Source organism: Nansenia antarctica (assembly GCF_963989245.1).
Source record: "Nansenia antarctica genome assembly, chromosome: 10".
NCBI classification, from domain to species: domain Eukaryota; kingdom Metazoa; phylum Chordata; class Actinopteri; order Argentiniformes; family Microstomatidae; genus Nansenia; species Nansenia antarctica.
The window spans coordinates 27,923,503-27,940,002 of NC_137680.1; the positions used below are offsets into that span (position 1 = coordinate 27,923,503).

Sequence of the window (16,500 nt, forward strand, 5' to 3'; positions counted from 1 at the left end):
CGTAGACAAACACACAGAGATTTCCAACGAATCACCTTTTATTCCATTTCATAGAAAACATTTGGTTACAACTGCATCATCAGAATTCCTGAAACTGAATCAGTGCTTAACAACAACATAACAAACAGTAAGAGACACAGAGACAATTCAAACAGAAGTTTAAGGCATTTGCATTCAAAACTCCCACTGCACTGCAATGTTACCTAACACACTGAATACAACCTGTGCAAAGTGCTGCCGTAGAACACACATTCCCTATCAGCATCATGGTTGGCCCTCTGCAGATCAGACTACAGATGAACACTGGCAGTTTTGAGATTTAACAACAGGAGATGAGTATAATTCACTTTTCAAAGTGCTTCCAAAATAACTCAAGATCAACTCAAGGCTCTGTATGGCATTAGAACGTGCTATTCCATATGTGTTGTTGTTGTTGTTGTTGTTGCTGCTGTTGTCGCCATGGTAGCATGGTGGTCCCTTTGCTGTGCCTCCATGGTGCCCTCTGCCGATTGGTCGTTCACATGATCGGGTAACTGGCAAGGTTGGCGATGCCGCAGGCGTTGTCACGGTTACGTGCCATCAGGATGTATCCTTTGTTGCCCCAGGTATCACTCCAGCTGCAGGTCAGAGAGAGGGAGGGAGGGAGAGAGACAGAGAGAGAGGAGAGAGAGGGGGGGGGGGGGAGAGAGAGAGAGGAGAGAGAGAGAGAGGAGAGAGAGGAGAGAGCGAGAGGGGGAGGAGAGAGAGAGGAGAGAGAAAGAGAGGAGAGAGAGAGAATAAGTGTTAATGTCAAGATAATAATAATAATAATAATAATAATAATAATAATAATAATGAATTCATTTGTCAAGCTGCACATACATGTATTAAATAAATCAACCTCACAGGCCAAGCAAGACACGCACAGCTGATGACAACACACTGGACTAAACCGCGGTTCCTGCGTTCGCTAGAACGCAGCGCCTATGATGGTTCTGATGATGATATTGACACTATATCGGCCCGGGGAGACAAGGACAAGGTCTATTTGCTGCTGACCATGTAGAACACCTGATGCTATTGAACTAGCCCACGGTAGAACACCTGATCTCTATTGCTCTTGCCACTGTAGTCAATTGACTATCTCCCCCTTGCTCACCCGTTGTGCATGGACTACAGCAACCCTAAGCTCAAGCCACCTTACTATTACTACTGTTACTACTGTGAACTCTATTAGTGCACACTACTAGTGGAACCTGTCTTGTCTTACCTGCACTAATGCCACCTTACCTGCACTAATGCCTATCTATGCCTATTACTATTATTATTATTAGATTATTATTTTTTGCCTCTTATGTCCGGTACTACTGACACTTTATCTTGGATTATGCTTGATTTATTATGCCTAGGTCTTGTGCTGCAATGCAATGTCAGGAACCGAAGCCTAAGCATTTTACTCTTAAACTTGAAACTTGGAACTTGAAACTGATGCTGTTGAACTAGCCAATGGTAGAACACTTGATGCTGTTGAACTAGCCAATGGTAGAACACTTGATGCTGTTGAACTAGCCATCGGTGCCTTGTGTGACCCACCTGTTCTTGACGATCCAGTACTTCTTGCCCTTGGGGGTGAGTCCGTAGCCCACTGCCAGCACGGCGTGATTGATGTCATCCTTGTTGCAGTTGGGGTCGTAGTACACACCTGAGCACATGATGGAGAGAAAGGAACGACAGAAAGACAGAAAGAAAGAAAAAGAACAAAAGAACAAAAGAAATCCGATCTCAATTACCTTCAAGTTGGACAACAATAATATTCTCAACATGCGTCTTTGTTTGTCAATCATAAAAATGATTATGGGTTTAACTTGAGAGATTGGGAGATATAATATATAAGTCATATTGTCTATGACTATAATGATATAATGGTATAATACATAGTTCTACAGTGAGTAGAGCAGTACAGATGTGGCTGCATGACTTGAGCTTTGGCCAAATAAGGGCATTGAAACTAATGCAGATGATTTAAGCAGAAGTTTGACCAGAGGAACAGCCTCAAGTGACTGTCTAGTCATTCATCTTAAAGAGTGTCACTTCAGCATTAGTTTCCTTCCAAATGTTTTGAATACTAGAAGCTGTTCATTCTTCTACAGTATCTTCTACTGACTCCTAAAGATACACTCACCGAACACTATTAGGAACACTATACTAATACTGGATAGGGGCCTCCCTTTGCTCTCAAAACAACCTCAATTCTTCGTGGCATTGATTCCACAAGATGTTAGAAACATTCCTTTGAGAATCTGGGGGGTATTCCATCAAACTCGCTAAAGAAAAATTCAGGCTTATTCTGTTAAGTCTCGCGATATTTATCAGAACAACCCAAGTTTATTTTGATAAATCTCACGAGATTGATCGAAAATAAGCCTGGATTTTCCTTTAGCGACGTTGATGGAATACCCCCCTGGTCCATGATGACATGATTGCATCATGCAATTCCTGCCGATCTTTCAGCTGCACTTTCAAACTGTGAATCTCCCGTTCTACCACATCCCAAAGGTGTTCTATTGGATTCGGATCCGGTGACTGGGAAGGCCACTGAAGAACACTGAACTCATAAAGGGATGCACATGGTCAGAAACAATACTCAACATTTGATAGGCTGTGGCATTCAAGCTTATTTATGTAAACCAGCTCCTTCCCTTCTTGTGATTTTTTTAAAAGTTTTTTTTTTTTCCCTTTCCTAACACCAGGGGAGCCACCCCTCCTAAATTTCGTTGTTTGGTACCTGGACTGTAGCAATGACAATAAAGTCCATTCATTCATTCATTCATTCATTCAAGCTATGATTGATTGGTATCAAGTGTGCCAAGAAAACCTTCCCCACACCATTACACCCACCTCCACCAGCTTGGACTGTTGACAGGTGTACAGGTGTTCCTAATAAAGTGTTGAGGTGAGTGTACTGTACATCCTAGAGCTAAACTAGCCACAGACGTGTGCCTCACCCCTCTGGTAGAACTGGAAGGTTCTGAGGGTGGCGTCGATGCCCACAGACACGGGCCCCACTTTAGCCACGGCCGAGGTCAGCGCCCTCTCGTTACCCTCGGGGATCTCCTTATACCCGCGGCACTTGGCTCCCATGCCAGACATGTTGTAGGCACACTGCTCATCCTGTGGAGAGAGAGAGAGAGAGAGAGAGAGAGAGAGAGAGAGAGAGAGAGAGAGAGAGAGAGAGAGAGAGAGAGAGAGAGAGAGAGAGAGAGAGAGAGAGAGAGAGAGGAGAGAGGGAGCGAGAGAGAGAGAGAGAGAGAGAGAGAGAGAGAGAGAGAGAGAGAGAGAGAGAGAGAGAGAGAGAGAGAGAGAGAGAGAGGGAGAGAGAGGGAGCGAGAGTGGTGGTTTGCATCTCTTTGTTGGCTCAAATGATGTAATCAGAGGCTCTCAAACAACCTGGATGAATAAAGGTTCAATAAATAAAATGAGAGAGAGAGAGAGAGAGGGGTAGGTAGGTAGGTGGATAGATAGATAGATAGATAGATAGATAGATAGATAGATAGATAGAGAGAGAGAGAGAGATAGATAGGAAGGTACTTCCCTGAGGGTATTACATGATCTCAGACCACAAAACAACAACAACAACAACAACAACAAAAATAAAGTGACAATTGAATAATAGAATAAAATAAAATAAAACTAATCTGAAATCTGAAACATTATATACAGTAACAACAGTCCAGTATGATTTGAACATCCCGCAGCCTACGATCGGAAGAGATGAAAGTCGATACTAAGTAATTTAGAAGAGCAGTGTTTCTTTTGTTGACAGCGTGCTATATCTGGAGACACTTGATGACACGGATACCTGTTTTATCCACTGGGTCCTGTAACATTTAAATGACCGGTCACTTTCAACTCTTGGTTGTAGTGTGTTTTTAAGGTCATAAAAACACAAATGTGGAACACTATAGAGGTTAAGAAATGGCCTTATATGGTCTTAGGGTTAGGGTATGTCACAAGAGACCTTATGGAGCAGTCGTCACTTCCTGTAATTGGCCGCAATATGTTCTTTTTTGTTGAACATCATGTGATAACTACTCAATATGAAACTGTTATTCGACCAGAACTACTCAATGTGAAACTGTAATACGACCAGAACTCCTCAATGTGAAACTGTAATTTCATAAATTCACTTGACCTCTGGTCAGCAAACTGACTGGAATGTCACAGTTAACGTCATTAGATCAGTCTTTTTGCTTTTGCTTTCCATTAGACTAGTCTTAACATAAACCAGGGTGTCATTCTGTTACAAAGATGTTGGCTAAGACTGAACCGAACAGACTGAAACAGACCCTAGGCTACCAAAAAAGCAACAAAAATGAACAATGACCCTTTGTGATGAAAACTCACTGTATTTCACAATCAGCTACACTGTAATGTTGCGTCTTCGTGCCAAACATGTTTCAACGCCAAATACTCGGACGCCAAATACTCAAAGACAAAACTTCAGAATGATCTTGATTCTTTTCCGCTATCCAGGATCAGATCGAGTTGGCTGATTTCCTATATGACTCAAAATCAGCCAGATAGATCTGATCCTGGATAGCAAAAAAGGAATCAGGATTATTCTGATCCAGATTAAATTTTTGGAACAACTAGGCCCAGGGAGGAAGAGAGGAAGACAGACAGAGAGAGAGAGAGAGGGGGGGGGGGGGGAGAGAAACAGACAAACAGAGAGGAAGACAGACAGAGAGAGAGAGAGAGAGAAACAGAGAGGGAGACAGACAGAGAGAGAGAGAGAGAGAGCGAGAGGGAGAGAGACAGACAAACAGAGAAGCACAGACAGAGAGAGAGAGAGAGCGAGAGAGACAGACAAACAGAGAGGGAGACAGACAGAGAGAGAGAGAGAGCGAGAGGGAGAGAGACAGACAAACAGAGAGGAAGACAGACAGAGAGAGAGACAGAGAGACAGAGAGGCAGACGGACAAACAGAGAGGAAGAGTTTCGTTCAGTTTAGTCTCTGCTGCTTTGTGCCCCCCCTACCTGGCCGATGTAGGGGTAGGCCTCGTCGGAGTCGATCCCTCCGTTGTCCTTGACGTACTCGAAGGCGTTGGTCATGTAGCCGCCACCACAGCCGTTGTTCTCGGTGACGCAGTCCACCAGGTTCTGGGGGCTGAGGTCCATCAGGGTGCCGGTGGTCTTCATCAGCTGGCCCTCCAGGGCCCCCGCAGAGCTGAAGGCCCAACAGGAGCCACAGGAACCCTAGGCAGAGAGAGAGAGAGAGAGAGAGAGAGAGAGAGAGAGAGAGAGAGAGAGAGAGGGAGAGAGAGAGACAGAGAGAGAGAGAGAGAGGCAGACAAAGAGAGAGAGAGACAGAGAGAGAGAAACAGAGAGAGAGACAGAGAGAGACAGACAAACATGGAGGCAGACAGACAGAGAGAGAGAGAGAAAGAGAGAGAGAGAGAGAGAGACAGACAAACAGAGAGGATGAGTTCAGTTTGGTTTATCCATCAACACCAGGATGGCCGAGTGGTTAAGGCGTTGGACTTAAGATCCAATGGATGTATATCCTCGTGGGTTCGAACCCCACTCCTGGTAAATGTTTGATGTTTCATTTGAACCAAAGCATTTTTATAGGGGTAGTGGTAGCCTAGGGGGGACAGTGAGTTGGACTGGTGATCAGAAAATCATAAATTCAAATTCCACCTGGGAACCTTCAGTAAGGAACTTAGCACTGAGTTACTCCAGGGAGACTGTCCCTGTAATCTCTAATTGTAAATTGCTATGGCACCTCTCTGACCACCAGGGGGTGCACTCTGACAAAGCATCACTGGTGAAACTACCTCCCTCTTATAGATAGATAGACTTTATTTGTCATTGTTACAGTACAGGTACCAAACAACGAAATTTAGGAGGGGAGGCTCCCCTGGTGTTTAAGAAAGGAAAAAGAAACACATTTTGGAAAAAGCATAGATGCATAAAATCACAAGAAGATAAGGAGCTGGTTTACATCAATAGAGGCTATGTACACAATCCACTGTACTATACTGCACAGATAGTCAACTAGGGTTGTCATATTGCACAAGAAAGTATTTTTTCACATTTTTTTAAAGTGTCACAGTTTGCAGGCTTGAAAATGTACATGTTTGTGCCTCAGCACTAGCTGCCATTACAATCCGTCCGGACTTGTCCTGGGCCCAGAACTTAGGCCTTTTCTGTGTTCAGGGCCTTGACGGCCCTGTGGTAGAAGCTGTCCTTCAGTCTGTTTGTCCTAGCGGCCGGGGTCCTGTACCTCCTGTTCGAGGGCAGCTTTACAAAGTGTTCGTGCCCAGGGTGGGTCGGGTCCTTGGAGATCTTGGAGGCCCTCCTGAGACAGCGTGTTTCGTACAGCTCCTTCAGAGAGGGGAGGGTGGCGCCGGTGATCCCCTGTGTTGTTCTCACGACTCTCTGTAGATCGTTTCTCTCCGCTGCCGTGCAGCTGTGGTACCAGTTGGAGATGCCGAAGGTGAGGATGCTCTCCACTGCGCCGTGGTAGAAGGCCACCAGCATCTCCTGCTTGCTGTGTTGTTTCTTGAGGCATCTCAGGGTGTATAGCCGCTGTTGTGCCCTCTTGATGGTGCCTTTAGTGTTGTCCTTCCAGGCCAGGTCATCCCGTATGATGTGTCCCAGGAAACGGAGGTTTGAGACCATCTCTACGCTCTCTCCGTCGATGAGCAGGGGCAGGATCTCGGACTTTTTCCTCCTGTAGTCTACGATGAGTTCCTGGGTCTTTGACTTGTTTAGCAGCAGGTTGTTTACCTTGCACAGCTTGCTCAATTGCTCTACCTCATCCCTGTACGCCGCCTCGTCCCCCCCCGAGATACATCCCACCACGGTGGTGTCGTCTGCAAACTTTACGATGTAGTTGCTGGGGTGGATGGGGGTGAAGTCGTGGGTGTAGAGGTTGTAGAGGATGGGGCTTAGCACGCAGCCCTGGGGTGACCCAGTGCTGAGGCTGAGGGCTGTGGAGGTGTGGGGGCCCACCCGCACCCTCTGGGGGCGGTTGGTCAGGAAGTCCTTGATCCACGCACATATAGAGTGTGATAGACCCAGGTCTAGTAGTTTGGTCACTAGCCTGTCTGGAAGGATGGTGTTAAAGGCGGAGCTGAAGTCCACATTATGCAAATGTGTTGCAGATTATTGCACTAGCATTGGTCGATTAAGTTAAGTTTTCAATTTCAGTTGTTCAAAGGGTAGTGGTGGTCTATGGATAGTGAGTTGGACTTGTGATCAGAAGGTTGTGAGTTCAGATCCCGCCTGAAAACCATACCACTAGTGTGCCCTTGAGTAAGGCACTTAGCCCTCAGTTACTCCAGGGGGAATGTCCCTGTGATTCGTAATTGTAAATCACTTTGGATTAAAAGCGTCTGATAAATGGCGAAGTTATTATAATTTAATGTCAATGCAATATAAACGCACAAACTTCAAAACACTCTTAAGTGACCAAAACACTTTATAACTATGCAGCTGCGTGGTAGACAATAAACAAGCAAGAAACAAAGCATGTTTCAGTCATATGAAAATGTGGAACACTATAGAGGTTAAGAAATATGGTCTTAAATGGTCTTAACACGCAACCGAAATATAGACAATGACAGCAGTAATAATGGGGAACGTATAAGCATACGGAGCAGTTGCCACTTCCCATAATTGGCCGCAGTATGTTCCAGTAAGATAACAATGTGTTACTAGCTGGTTTTGGTTAAACATCATGTTCTGGGACTGCCCAATGTGAAACTGCCGTGTCATGAATTCACTTCTTGAGCTGTGGTCAGCAAACACTCGCTGGAATGTCGGAGTAGTTAAAAATTTGACTCCCCACATCCTCTCTCCTCCGTCCTCCACTTGCTTTCTACGCACTGGGTGAGAATATCTCTCCCCCCCTTTACTCCCCTTATTCTTCAATGCTTTTTGAGAGCGTGAAGGACATGAGGAATCACTTTTTAACCATTGAGAAAGGGCCAGAGTTTTTACAACAAAGGAGCCTGTTTTCGCTTTTCTTCTCCACCATCTGCAACCCTGTAGTCGTCCTGTAACTCTCTAATACACCGCTAGAGGGCAGTAAAAACCATATCCACCTCCAATCACTGCAGAACCTGAACGTTTCTACTGCAGTATGACAGGTCCTGCTGTTGTAAAGGCTCATCTGTTTTGGCAGGCCGTTAGTCACCCATAGCCATCTTATGTTCCAGTTTATGTTCTGTTTATGTTGTCCCTTTGGGGTGTTCCTCCGTTTTTGTTTTTAATCCCTTTTGACGATGTTTGATTGCACTTTTCTTTTCACCCATTTTTATCCCTTATTTTGATGTAAAGCACCCTGTCCTGTGCATCCGTGCTGTGAAGGGCGCTATAGAAATAAAGTTTTACTTACTTACTTACTTACTTGTACGACTACCATCACTTTATCACTTTATTACCTTATTCTACTTTATCATTACTTACTTGACTTATTTACTTGCTGCAAAGCCAATGTTGAAGAACCTAACCCTAAGAATTTTACTCTTGTGTACCTGTACATTAGATGTAATAAAAGCAATGGACCTATCGCTAAGCCACGCCCCCTTTGAAAACTCGGACAAACAAACAACGCTTCACTGACAGTGACTGACTGACCGACCAAGACTGAATGACATTCAATGACTTACAATGGCGGGAGTTGGCAAATTTCTGATTTCTGATTTACCACAGCAAGTAATAGACAAGTAAAGATGACAAGAATATTTCATCTAGACGCTTTTCACCATCAGATATTAGCGAGTTGTTTGTCTGAGTTTTCTGCCTCTAGTGACTTAGCGCTGTGATATGATTGGACAATTTCTATTTCGGGGCGTGGCTTAGTGATCCATGGTCAGGTGAATCAGAGTCCATTCTGATTCTGATTCACCTGCTCTCTGGAAGCACTGCTAGCCTATTATTAGCCCTAACCTAATGTGACCTAATGTTCATTAGACAAAATGTTGTAAATCTAATAAGGCTAATCTGCTTGTTGTGTTACCAGGACGAACAGGCGTAGCTCATATTTCAGTCTGTGTACTTCATGAACTACTCAACTAAAAACCACTGTGTTTACATATGTAAATAATGCCTCAGCATCCAATTAGTTCACAACAAGCCAATTTCATTTGATAAGCAAAAGCATTGTTTACTTCAAAACATGCAGCCAGCCAGGTTTACGTGACTGTACTGCAACTGTGATCGTTTGCTGCGTCTAGACCCCAGAGGAGGTGTAATTTACATAACCAACAGAGGGCCTTGTGGGAATATGAACCTGCGTCATTATCATGACACAGTGTTTCCCCGGCTGCTGCTGGGCTAAAGTAGGGCGGTAGGTAGGTGGTTCAGAGCTCCGAGTCGATTCCCAGCTCTGTCGTCCCTACCCTAAAAACAATTCACCTCTGTTGGGTCTCAACTGAACACTGTGGTGTTTCTGGCTTGCTGTCTTGTCTTAAGGGCCCTTGGAAGACACGAACCCCCCTTTCCTCTGCAGGGTTCCTACAAGTTTCAACAAGTCAAATTTAAGACCTTTTTAGACCCTTTTTAGACCTCTTTGTATATAATTTTAGACCTATTCGCGACACCATATGATAGCTTTTTGTCATCCTCGAGGTGATGAAATTAGGGATTTCACTGATTTTGACTGATTTTCTTGCAGGATAAGCTTATCTCATTTTTAATACTTAGCACCTAATTTTTTGACCGAATAACTGAAATTCAAGACCTTTTTAGGCCTTGAAATTTGGTTTGCTGGATTTTAGACTTTAAGGCTTTTTAAGACCAGCGCGGGAACCCTGCTTGGAAGACATGAACCCCCCTTTCCTCTGACCTGGTTCTTGACCGGGGACACCATTCCCTTCCTGCGCCAGTCGACGGACTTGGGGAGCCTCTCCAGGTTGTTGGTTTCGGGGATGATGGTGTAGCTGGGGTCCCTGTTCATCGGCACCTGGAGACCGGTCATCCTCTCAACGACCTCCTCTGTGGTCTACGGAGAGGAAACAGCAGTGAGAGGGATAAGGGGAATGTCTATGCTAGACAATTAGGGCTAATAATAACCCCATGCTATTTTGCCACAACTGCTGGAGACAAATCATGGTACATGACATAATAGTCTGGGGTACGGCCTTTCGAAATACTTGCACAGGCTTTAGCCTGATTGGATTACACCCTTTTATGAATTGAACCTCCCCCCCGTGTTTCTCTGCTGTTTTTCTGCTGACACTGCGGACCAATTGATTAGGCAGTGAGGGAGTTAACCAATCAGTGTGATCTCTCATCCACGGAGCCCAGTCATCTGCCTCGCTAGATCATAGTAGCGGACCGGCTTGTTGGAGTGAAATCAAAGCAGCGGTGATCGCGGGGTTAGTTTGATTTCATTCGAGGGAAGTGCTGTACTCAATGAGAGTGGAAGTGCATCCGTCTTATCTTTACAGCCCGTTTCTACATAAAAGTGAGAGTGACAGTTAGTCTATTACATTACTACAACTGATCTCCAGGGGTGCTTCCATGGGCTTTCCACACGGACCGACCGTTAATGAGAAGCCATGGAACCCAAACAGTAAAACCCCTCAAGCAAGCTATATATTACAGGGTTGCGTTTTCTTACCATGTTGATATACCACCTATGATACTGGTCTGACTCCCAGCAAGCTTTACAGGCGTACACAGTCATCATTCAGGACCAAACCTGTCACCTCTGTCACAGCTAGGGTAGGATTTACTGGTCATCAGCCCAATAGCCTGGTTAGTAACCCAACAGCCTAGTCAGAAGCCAGCCTAGTCAGTAGGCCAACAGCCTAGTCAGAACAGCCTATGTTTTCATCAGTAAGCCATGGCACAAGCCAAGCCACTGGGTAGTGGTGACCTAATGGATAGTGAGTTGGACTGGTGATCAGAAGGTCATGAGTTCAAATCCCACCTGGGAACACCACCACTAACGTGCCCTTGAGTAAAGGCACTTAGCCCTAAGTTACTCCAGGGAGACTGTCCCTGTAATCTCAAATCGTGTGAAAAGTGTCTGTTAAATGGTTAAAATGTAAAAAAGAAAAAAGCATGCAGATTGATAATGGTAATCAGCTAAAAAGCCTCTGTGCTGTGCTTAATCATGTTTGTGAATGTAATACCATATCAGTAGCACTTAGGGAGAACTTTGTATATTTTCGACACTGAACCAAAATTCTGGGCCAGTAGACAGTGAGACACTGATTTAAAAAAAACAATCATACAGGAAACATCACAGGAAATGGGACATACTGTCAGTGACATATTCCAGACTCATGTTTTACTGTATTTTTCAATGGGGGGCACAACTGCTAATTCCAAATGCTTGACATCTCTGCATATGTAACAGGGCTAAAATGACTCACAAAATGACGTAGGAACAAAACCTTTGCCTAAAAATAGCCTAATTATAATGCAACAATGCTAGCATATCGTGCGCTGTCTTCATGCTAATGTAAGCCCATACAGGAGAGACTGGCCACTTACCATGTCTCCCAGGTGGTTCATGCCCAGCTCGTACGAGTGGATACCCAGAGCTGCCTCCTCGTTGTGGGCTACAATCATACGCATGTTCTTGTCCCAGATGGTCCTCCGGATCACCTCCTCATCCTACAATGACAAACAATGGATTCTGCTCATACCGTACCAACAAGACTGGCCATTTCTGAAGACTGAACACTAAGGTGCAAAAGGGCTCGCTTTGGCAAAAGCCTGATCCCTGCAGCCATTGTTGCCTTAAATAATAGACCGCGCTGAGTGTGTGTACTTATGTATCTGTCATGTGTAGTACTGTCTGTTGTTGTCTGTGTTGTACGGTGTTGTATGCATATACAGTATGTATACTGTACAGTGGTGTGAAAATGAATTTCCCACTGGGGACAATAAATCTAATCTAATCTTCTGCTCTCATTGGCCACAATGTTCAATAAGTGCAACTAAATTGGTGGACACAAAATGGCTGAGATGAAGGATGAGGCCTATGCTACAGATGTTTAAAAATATATATTCTGAAGCCTTGACAGTTGACAGTTGAAAATCTATCTCATTCCCAATATTACATAGATTATGATCACAAGTTAATGTGTAGTGTTCAACTGTTGAAAAGATGACACTATTTAGCAAAAGACAGACCAAGGAATTATGCAAAACCACGTCGGTTTCACAGCAACAAAGGGAAATAATGTGATGTCAAAATCCTACGTATAGTGTAGTGCAGTATTTGGGGAATAAGGATTAAAAGCTGGGTTTAGCAGGGGAGAGAGTGTTCTCTTTGCTGTTCTGCTGTGGAATGTGCTGACCTCTCAGATTATGACACACACACACACACACACCAAACACACACACACACACACACACACACACACACACACACATACACACACACACACACACACACACTCACACACACACACACACACACACACACACACACACACACACACACACACACACCACACACCACACACATCCGCCATCATTCCATCCTGAAGCTGTGACCTTTGCCCTCGGAGTGAGAAAGCAATAGATAAAAATACAGATGCTTAATTAAATCCTGACTAGAGTCAAGCAAGGTCAGATTAGGTACAGTTAAATCCCCACCGAAATACCCTTGTTGTTCCTGGAATCTTTGTTGATACCACTACTGTAATAACAAGGAAGATTAAATACCCATGGCTGATCTGCTCCTAACATTTCCTGCCTTTCAGGTTAACAACAGGACAGGGCCTTTGGGACAGAGGTTTTTTGTGAGCTGACCAGGAAATGTAGTCTTTCCTCAAGCGTGTGTAGTACTGTAAGGAAAAACGCCTGGCCTTATCCTTGATAATCAAACGTATAAGTCTGTTATCAATTAAACTGAATTGGGGGGTTTTCTGTCCTAAGACAGACAGACAGACAGACAGACAAAAAAACACACAGACAGACAGACAGAATGACAAACAGACAGACAGAGAAACAGACAGACAGGCCACAGAAAGACAGAGACAGACAGACAGACAGACAGACATCAGACAGACAGACATCAGACAGACAGACATCAGACAGACAGACAGACATCAGACAGACAGACAGACATCAGACAGACAGACAGAGACAGAGAGACTGACAGACACACAGACACACAGACAGACAGACATCAGACAGACAGACAGACAGACATCAGACAGACAGACAGACAGACAGAGACAGAGAGACTGACAGACACACAGACACACAGACAGACAGACAGACAGACAGACAGACAGATAGACACGCACCAGGCCATTGTACTCTCTCCTGTGGGTGTCCTTCCAGGTTTCCCAGTGAGCGTCCAGGGTGGCCTCCTCCAGAGGGTGGGACAGCGCGGAGCCCAGGAACAGCAGAGCACAAGCACACAGCAGCATCCTGGGGAAACACACAGTCAGCAGTCACGAGAGCTGCTGCTTTACCCGTCCTTACCTTTGTAGGTTACATCGTCATACAAAATGGAAATAATACTACTGACAATAATGTTATAATGATATATTACATAATGTTGTTGTAGCCTAATATGTGTACTGTAAGAAGCTAACTTCCAATTACAAAACCAACAACAACAGCAACAACAGTAGGGTTCTCAGGTGAGGCTGGTGGAGGTAGAAATCAGAGGACATGCTCATTGCAGTGAGGCTGGTGGAGGTGGAAATCAGAGGACATGCTCATTGCAGTGAGGCTGGTGGAGGTGGAAAGAAATCTCAGATGTCTGCCTCCACCAGCCTCCCTCCATAAGAGAACGTGGCTGCAGGGGAACCACATTCCAGGTTTCTATAGTATGGCCCTATATCTTACTGTACGAAGGAAAACACATGTTTCATGTTTTAAACTGCAAGGCCTTTTATGCACAGCATGACTCATGCAAGCCAGTAAGTCTGCAAGTCATTTAAATATTTCAGTTCCTCACGGTGCTCGGAATAGGCCTGGTTCTTTATCATACCATTCACACGACCAATCGGATTATTTCTGCGTAATAGATTTATGTTGGTAAACAAGCAATCTGTCGACGATTTGCTTTGCAGTTATTTCACACCGAAACATTTTAAATTCAATCACTCGTCATAAACTGACAATGTATTACAAACAATGAATTATTTGAGGTGCATTAATGAATTTATGGAATCAAAAGATCCCAAGTGAAACTGAAAGCTCCCTCTCTCTAAAAAAAAAAAAAAAAAAGCTAAACTACCGAATAATAAATAATTTCTAAATGGTACTAGCCCTGTCTCAAATAGTTTTGACGTTATTTTCTGCAGAAATGGAGCAAACTGAAAAGCGTTGGAGGCAGATTACAAAGTTTACCTTTTAGTCCTGGATGTAAGTCTTCGGAGTCCTGGTGAATTCTTGTGATATTGCGGTGAAGTGCGAATGAAGTAGGTCACTGTGTGTGTGAGGGGGTTATATAGTCTGGAGTTTGAGGAAGTACCAAAAAAAAAGGGGAAAAGTTTTGAGGGGAATTATCTCGCTGCCAGGAGCCCACCAGATGATGTCAGGTGTCAGGTTTCAGCAGGACAACTTCAAAGGGAAAAACGTGTTTTCGTTCAACTTCTCTCATGTTGTCAATTCAGCAACTATCTTTTGTCTGATGTTGTCTTTTCCATATAATACACTATAAGTTGGACATGTTTTTGGAGCTAGATGGCACAATTAAGCGGATGATGTTGGGAAATAGATGAATAGCCTATCTATAATATATTTAATCATTATGTTTATGGATGTACAGTACAGGCCAAACGTTTGGACACACCTTCTCATTCAATGTGTTTCCTTTATTTTCATGACTATTTACATTGTAGATTCTCACTGAAGGCATCAAAACTATGAATGAACACATGAATGATGTACTTAACAAAAAAGTGTGAAATAACTCTAAATATGTCTTAGATTTTAGATTCCTCAAAGTAGCCACCCTTTGCTTTTTTGTTGTTAATAAAATAAAAATGTTTTGTTGTTAATAAAATATATAATAATAATATTACATATATAACATATTATTATTAACACATATTATATGTAATAGTATTATTATATATTTTATTAACAACAAAAAAGCAAAGGGTGGCTACTTTGAGGAATCTAAAATACAAGACATATTTAGAGTTATTTCACACTTTATTGTTAAATACATAATTCCTATGTGTTCATTCATAGTTTTGATGCCTTCAGTGAGAATCTACAATGTAAATAGTCATGAAAATAAAGGAAACGCATTGAATGAGAAGGTGTGTCCAAACTTTTGGCCTGTAGGCCTACTGTATGCTTAACAATGTTTATGCTGTATTGTAGGTAAATTGCTTTGTTTCATTTTCATTCAGGAGGTAAATAAATAAATACATACATAATTTGTGATTTCATGCAGCATTGTAAAGCATATCAGGAAAAGCATTAACATAGGCCTACTGAATGTGAAGCACGCTGACAAACATCAGGGTAATACCGTTATATACACCATAATAACATAGCTCCGGTATTGCATTATTGTCAGGCAAAACCAACAGCTCAATATATCAGGGGAGGCTGGTGGAGGTAGAAATCGGAGGACGGGTTCACTCTAAATTGCACGGGGTTCCTCATTCAGTTCCATTCATTAAAAACACACATGTTTGACACCATTCGTCATTCAAATGATGAGCACGTCCTCCGATTTCTACCTCCACCAGCCTCCCCTGGCTGCTCTGTATGTTTCTTGGCATTTCCTCACATCATATTCCCACCATTGCTCTGTTTTTGGAGCCTGTCTACTTCCCCTCTGTTAGTCAACCCCCTGCGGTCCTAAGGCTATGTGTCAGGGCCGTGTGTATATATATGTACACTGTCCCATGATGTATGGCCCCTGTAGTCAGACATGAGTCGACGCCATGCTTAAGTCACCTCTCTAAAAAAGAACATGAGTGCATCCCTTGTGACATACGAAAACTATCCTCAGCGCTGTATGTTGATTGCTCACACTTCTGCATGTAACTTGGGGCCCCATAATATGTATCCCCGTAACATATTATGCAATCGCAACCAGTAACTGGTTTTCAGTGTACGGTATACGTCTAGATGCCTGAATGCAAGGTGAGTACACACATTTTGATTACAAAGATTTGGCCAAATGTTGTGTTCATTAAGAGCTGTTTTACACCATTAAAGTTTTGTTTCTTTGTGCCCCCTCCCTAGACCCCTACATCTCCTGATATGATTGGAGTGTTGTTCTTTTTTTGTAATTATTTTTTCAGACAACAAACATCTAGACAGACAAGCTCACAACAAAGACAGACACGAAAAAAAGAAAACAAATAACTACATAAACTAATAAAGATAAGACAAAACACAACTGCGAACGAAAGGGACGATGAGCAAAAGCAAAAACATGAAAGGAAAATTAAAAATACATTTGCCAGTAATCAAGCAAATTGTGCAAATGTGTGTGTGCGGCGGGGAGGGGGGGGCTGGCATTACCACCATCAACAACAGGGTAAATGTAAGAGATCATGTAAA

General features: G+C 43.5%; 1 protein-coding gene across 1 annotated transcript; it reads right to left on the reverse strand.

Annotated features, from left to right (window-relative positions):
- Positions 1-194: 194 nt before the first annotated feature.
- On the reverse strand, positions 195-13,388 carry ctsk (cathepsin K; the record flags this gene model as incomplete). Its single annotated transcript, XM_080540410.1, has 7 exons — positions 195-617; positions 1,573-1,681; positions 2,985-3,150; positions 5,017-5,235; positions 9,836-9,991; positions 11,494-11,616; positions 13,263-13,388. The coding sequence occupies 7 exons, from the start codon at positions 13,386-13,388 to the stop codon at positions 518-520; spliced, it is 999 nt and encodes a 332-aa protein (XP_080396536.1). The 3' UTR covers positions 195-517.
- Positions 13,389-16,500: the final 3,112 nt, after the last annotated feature.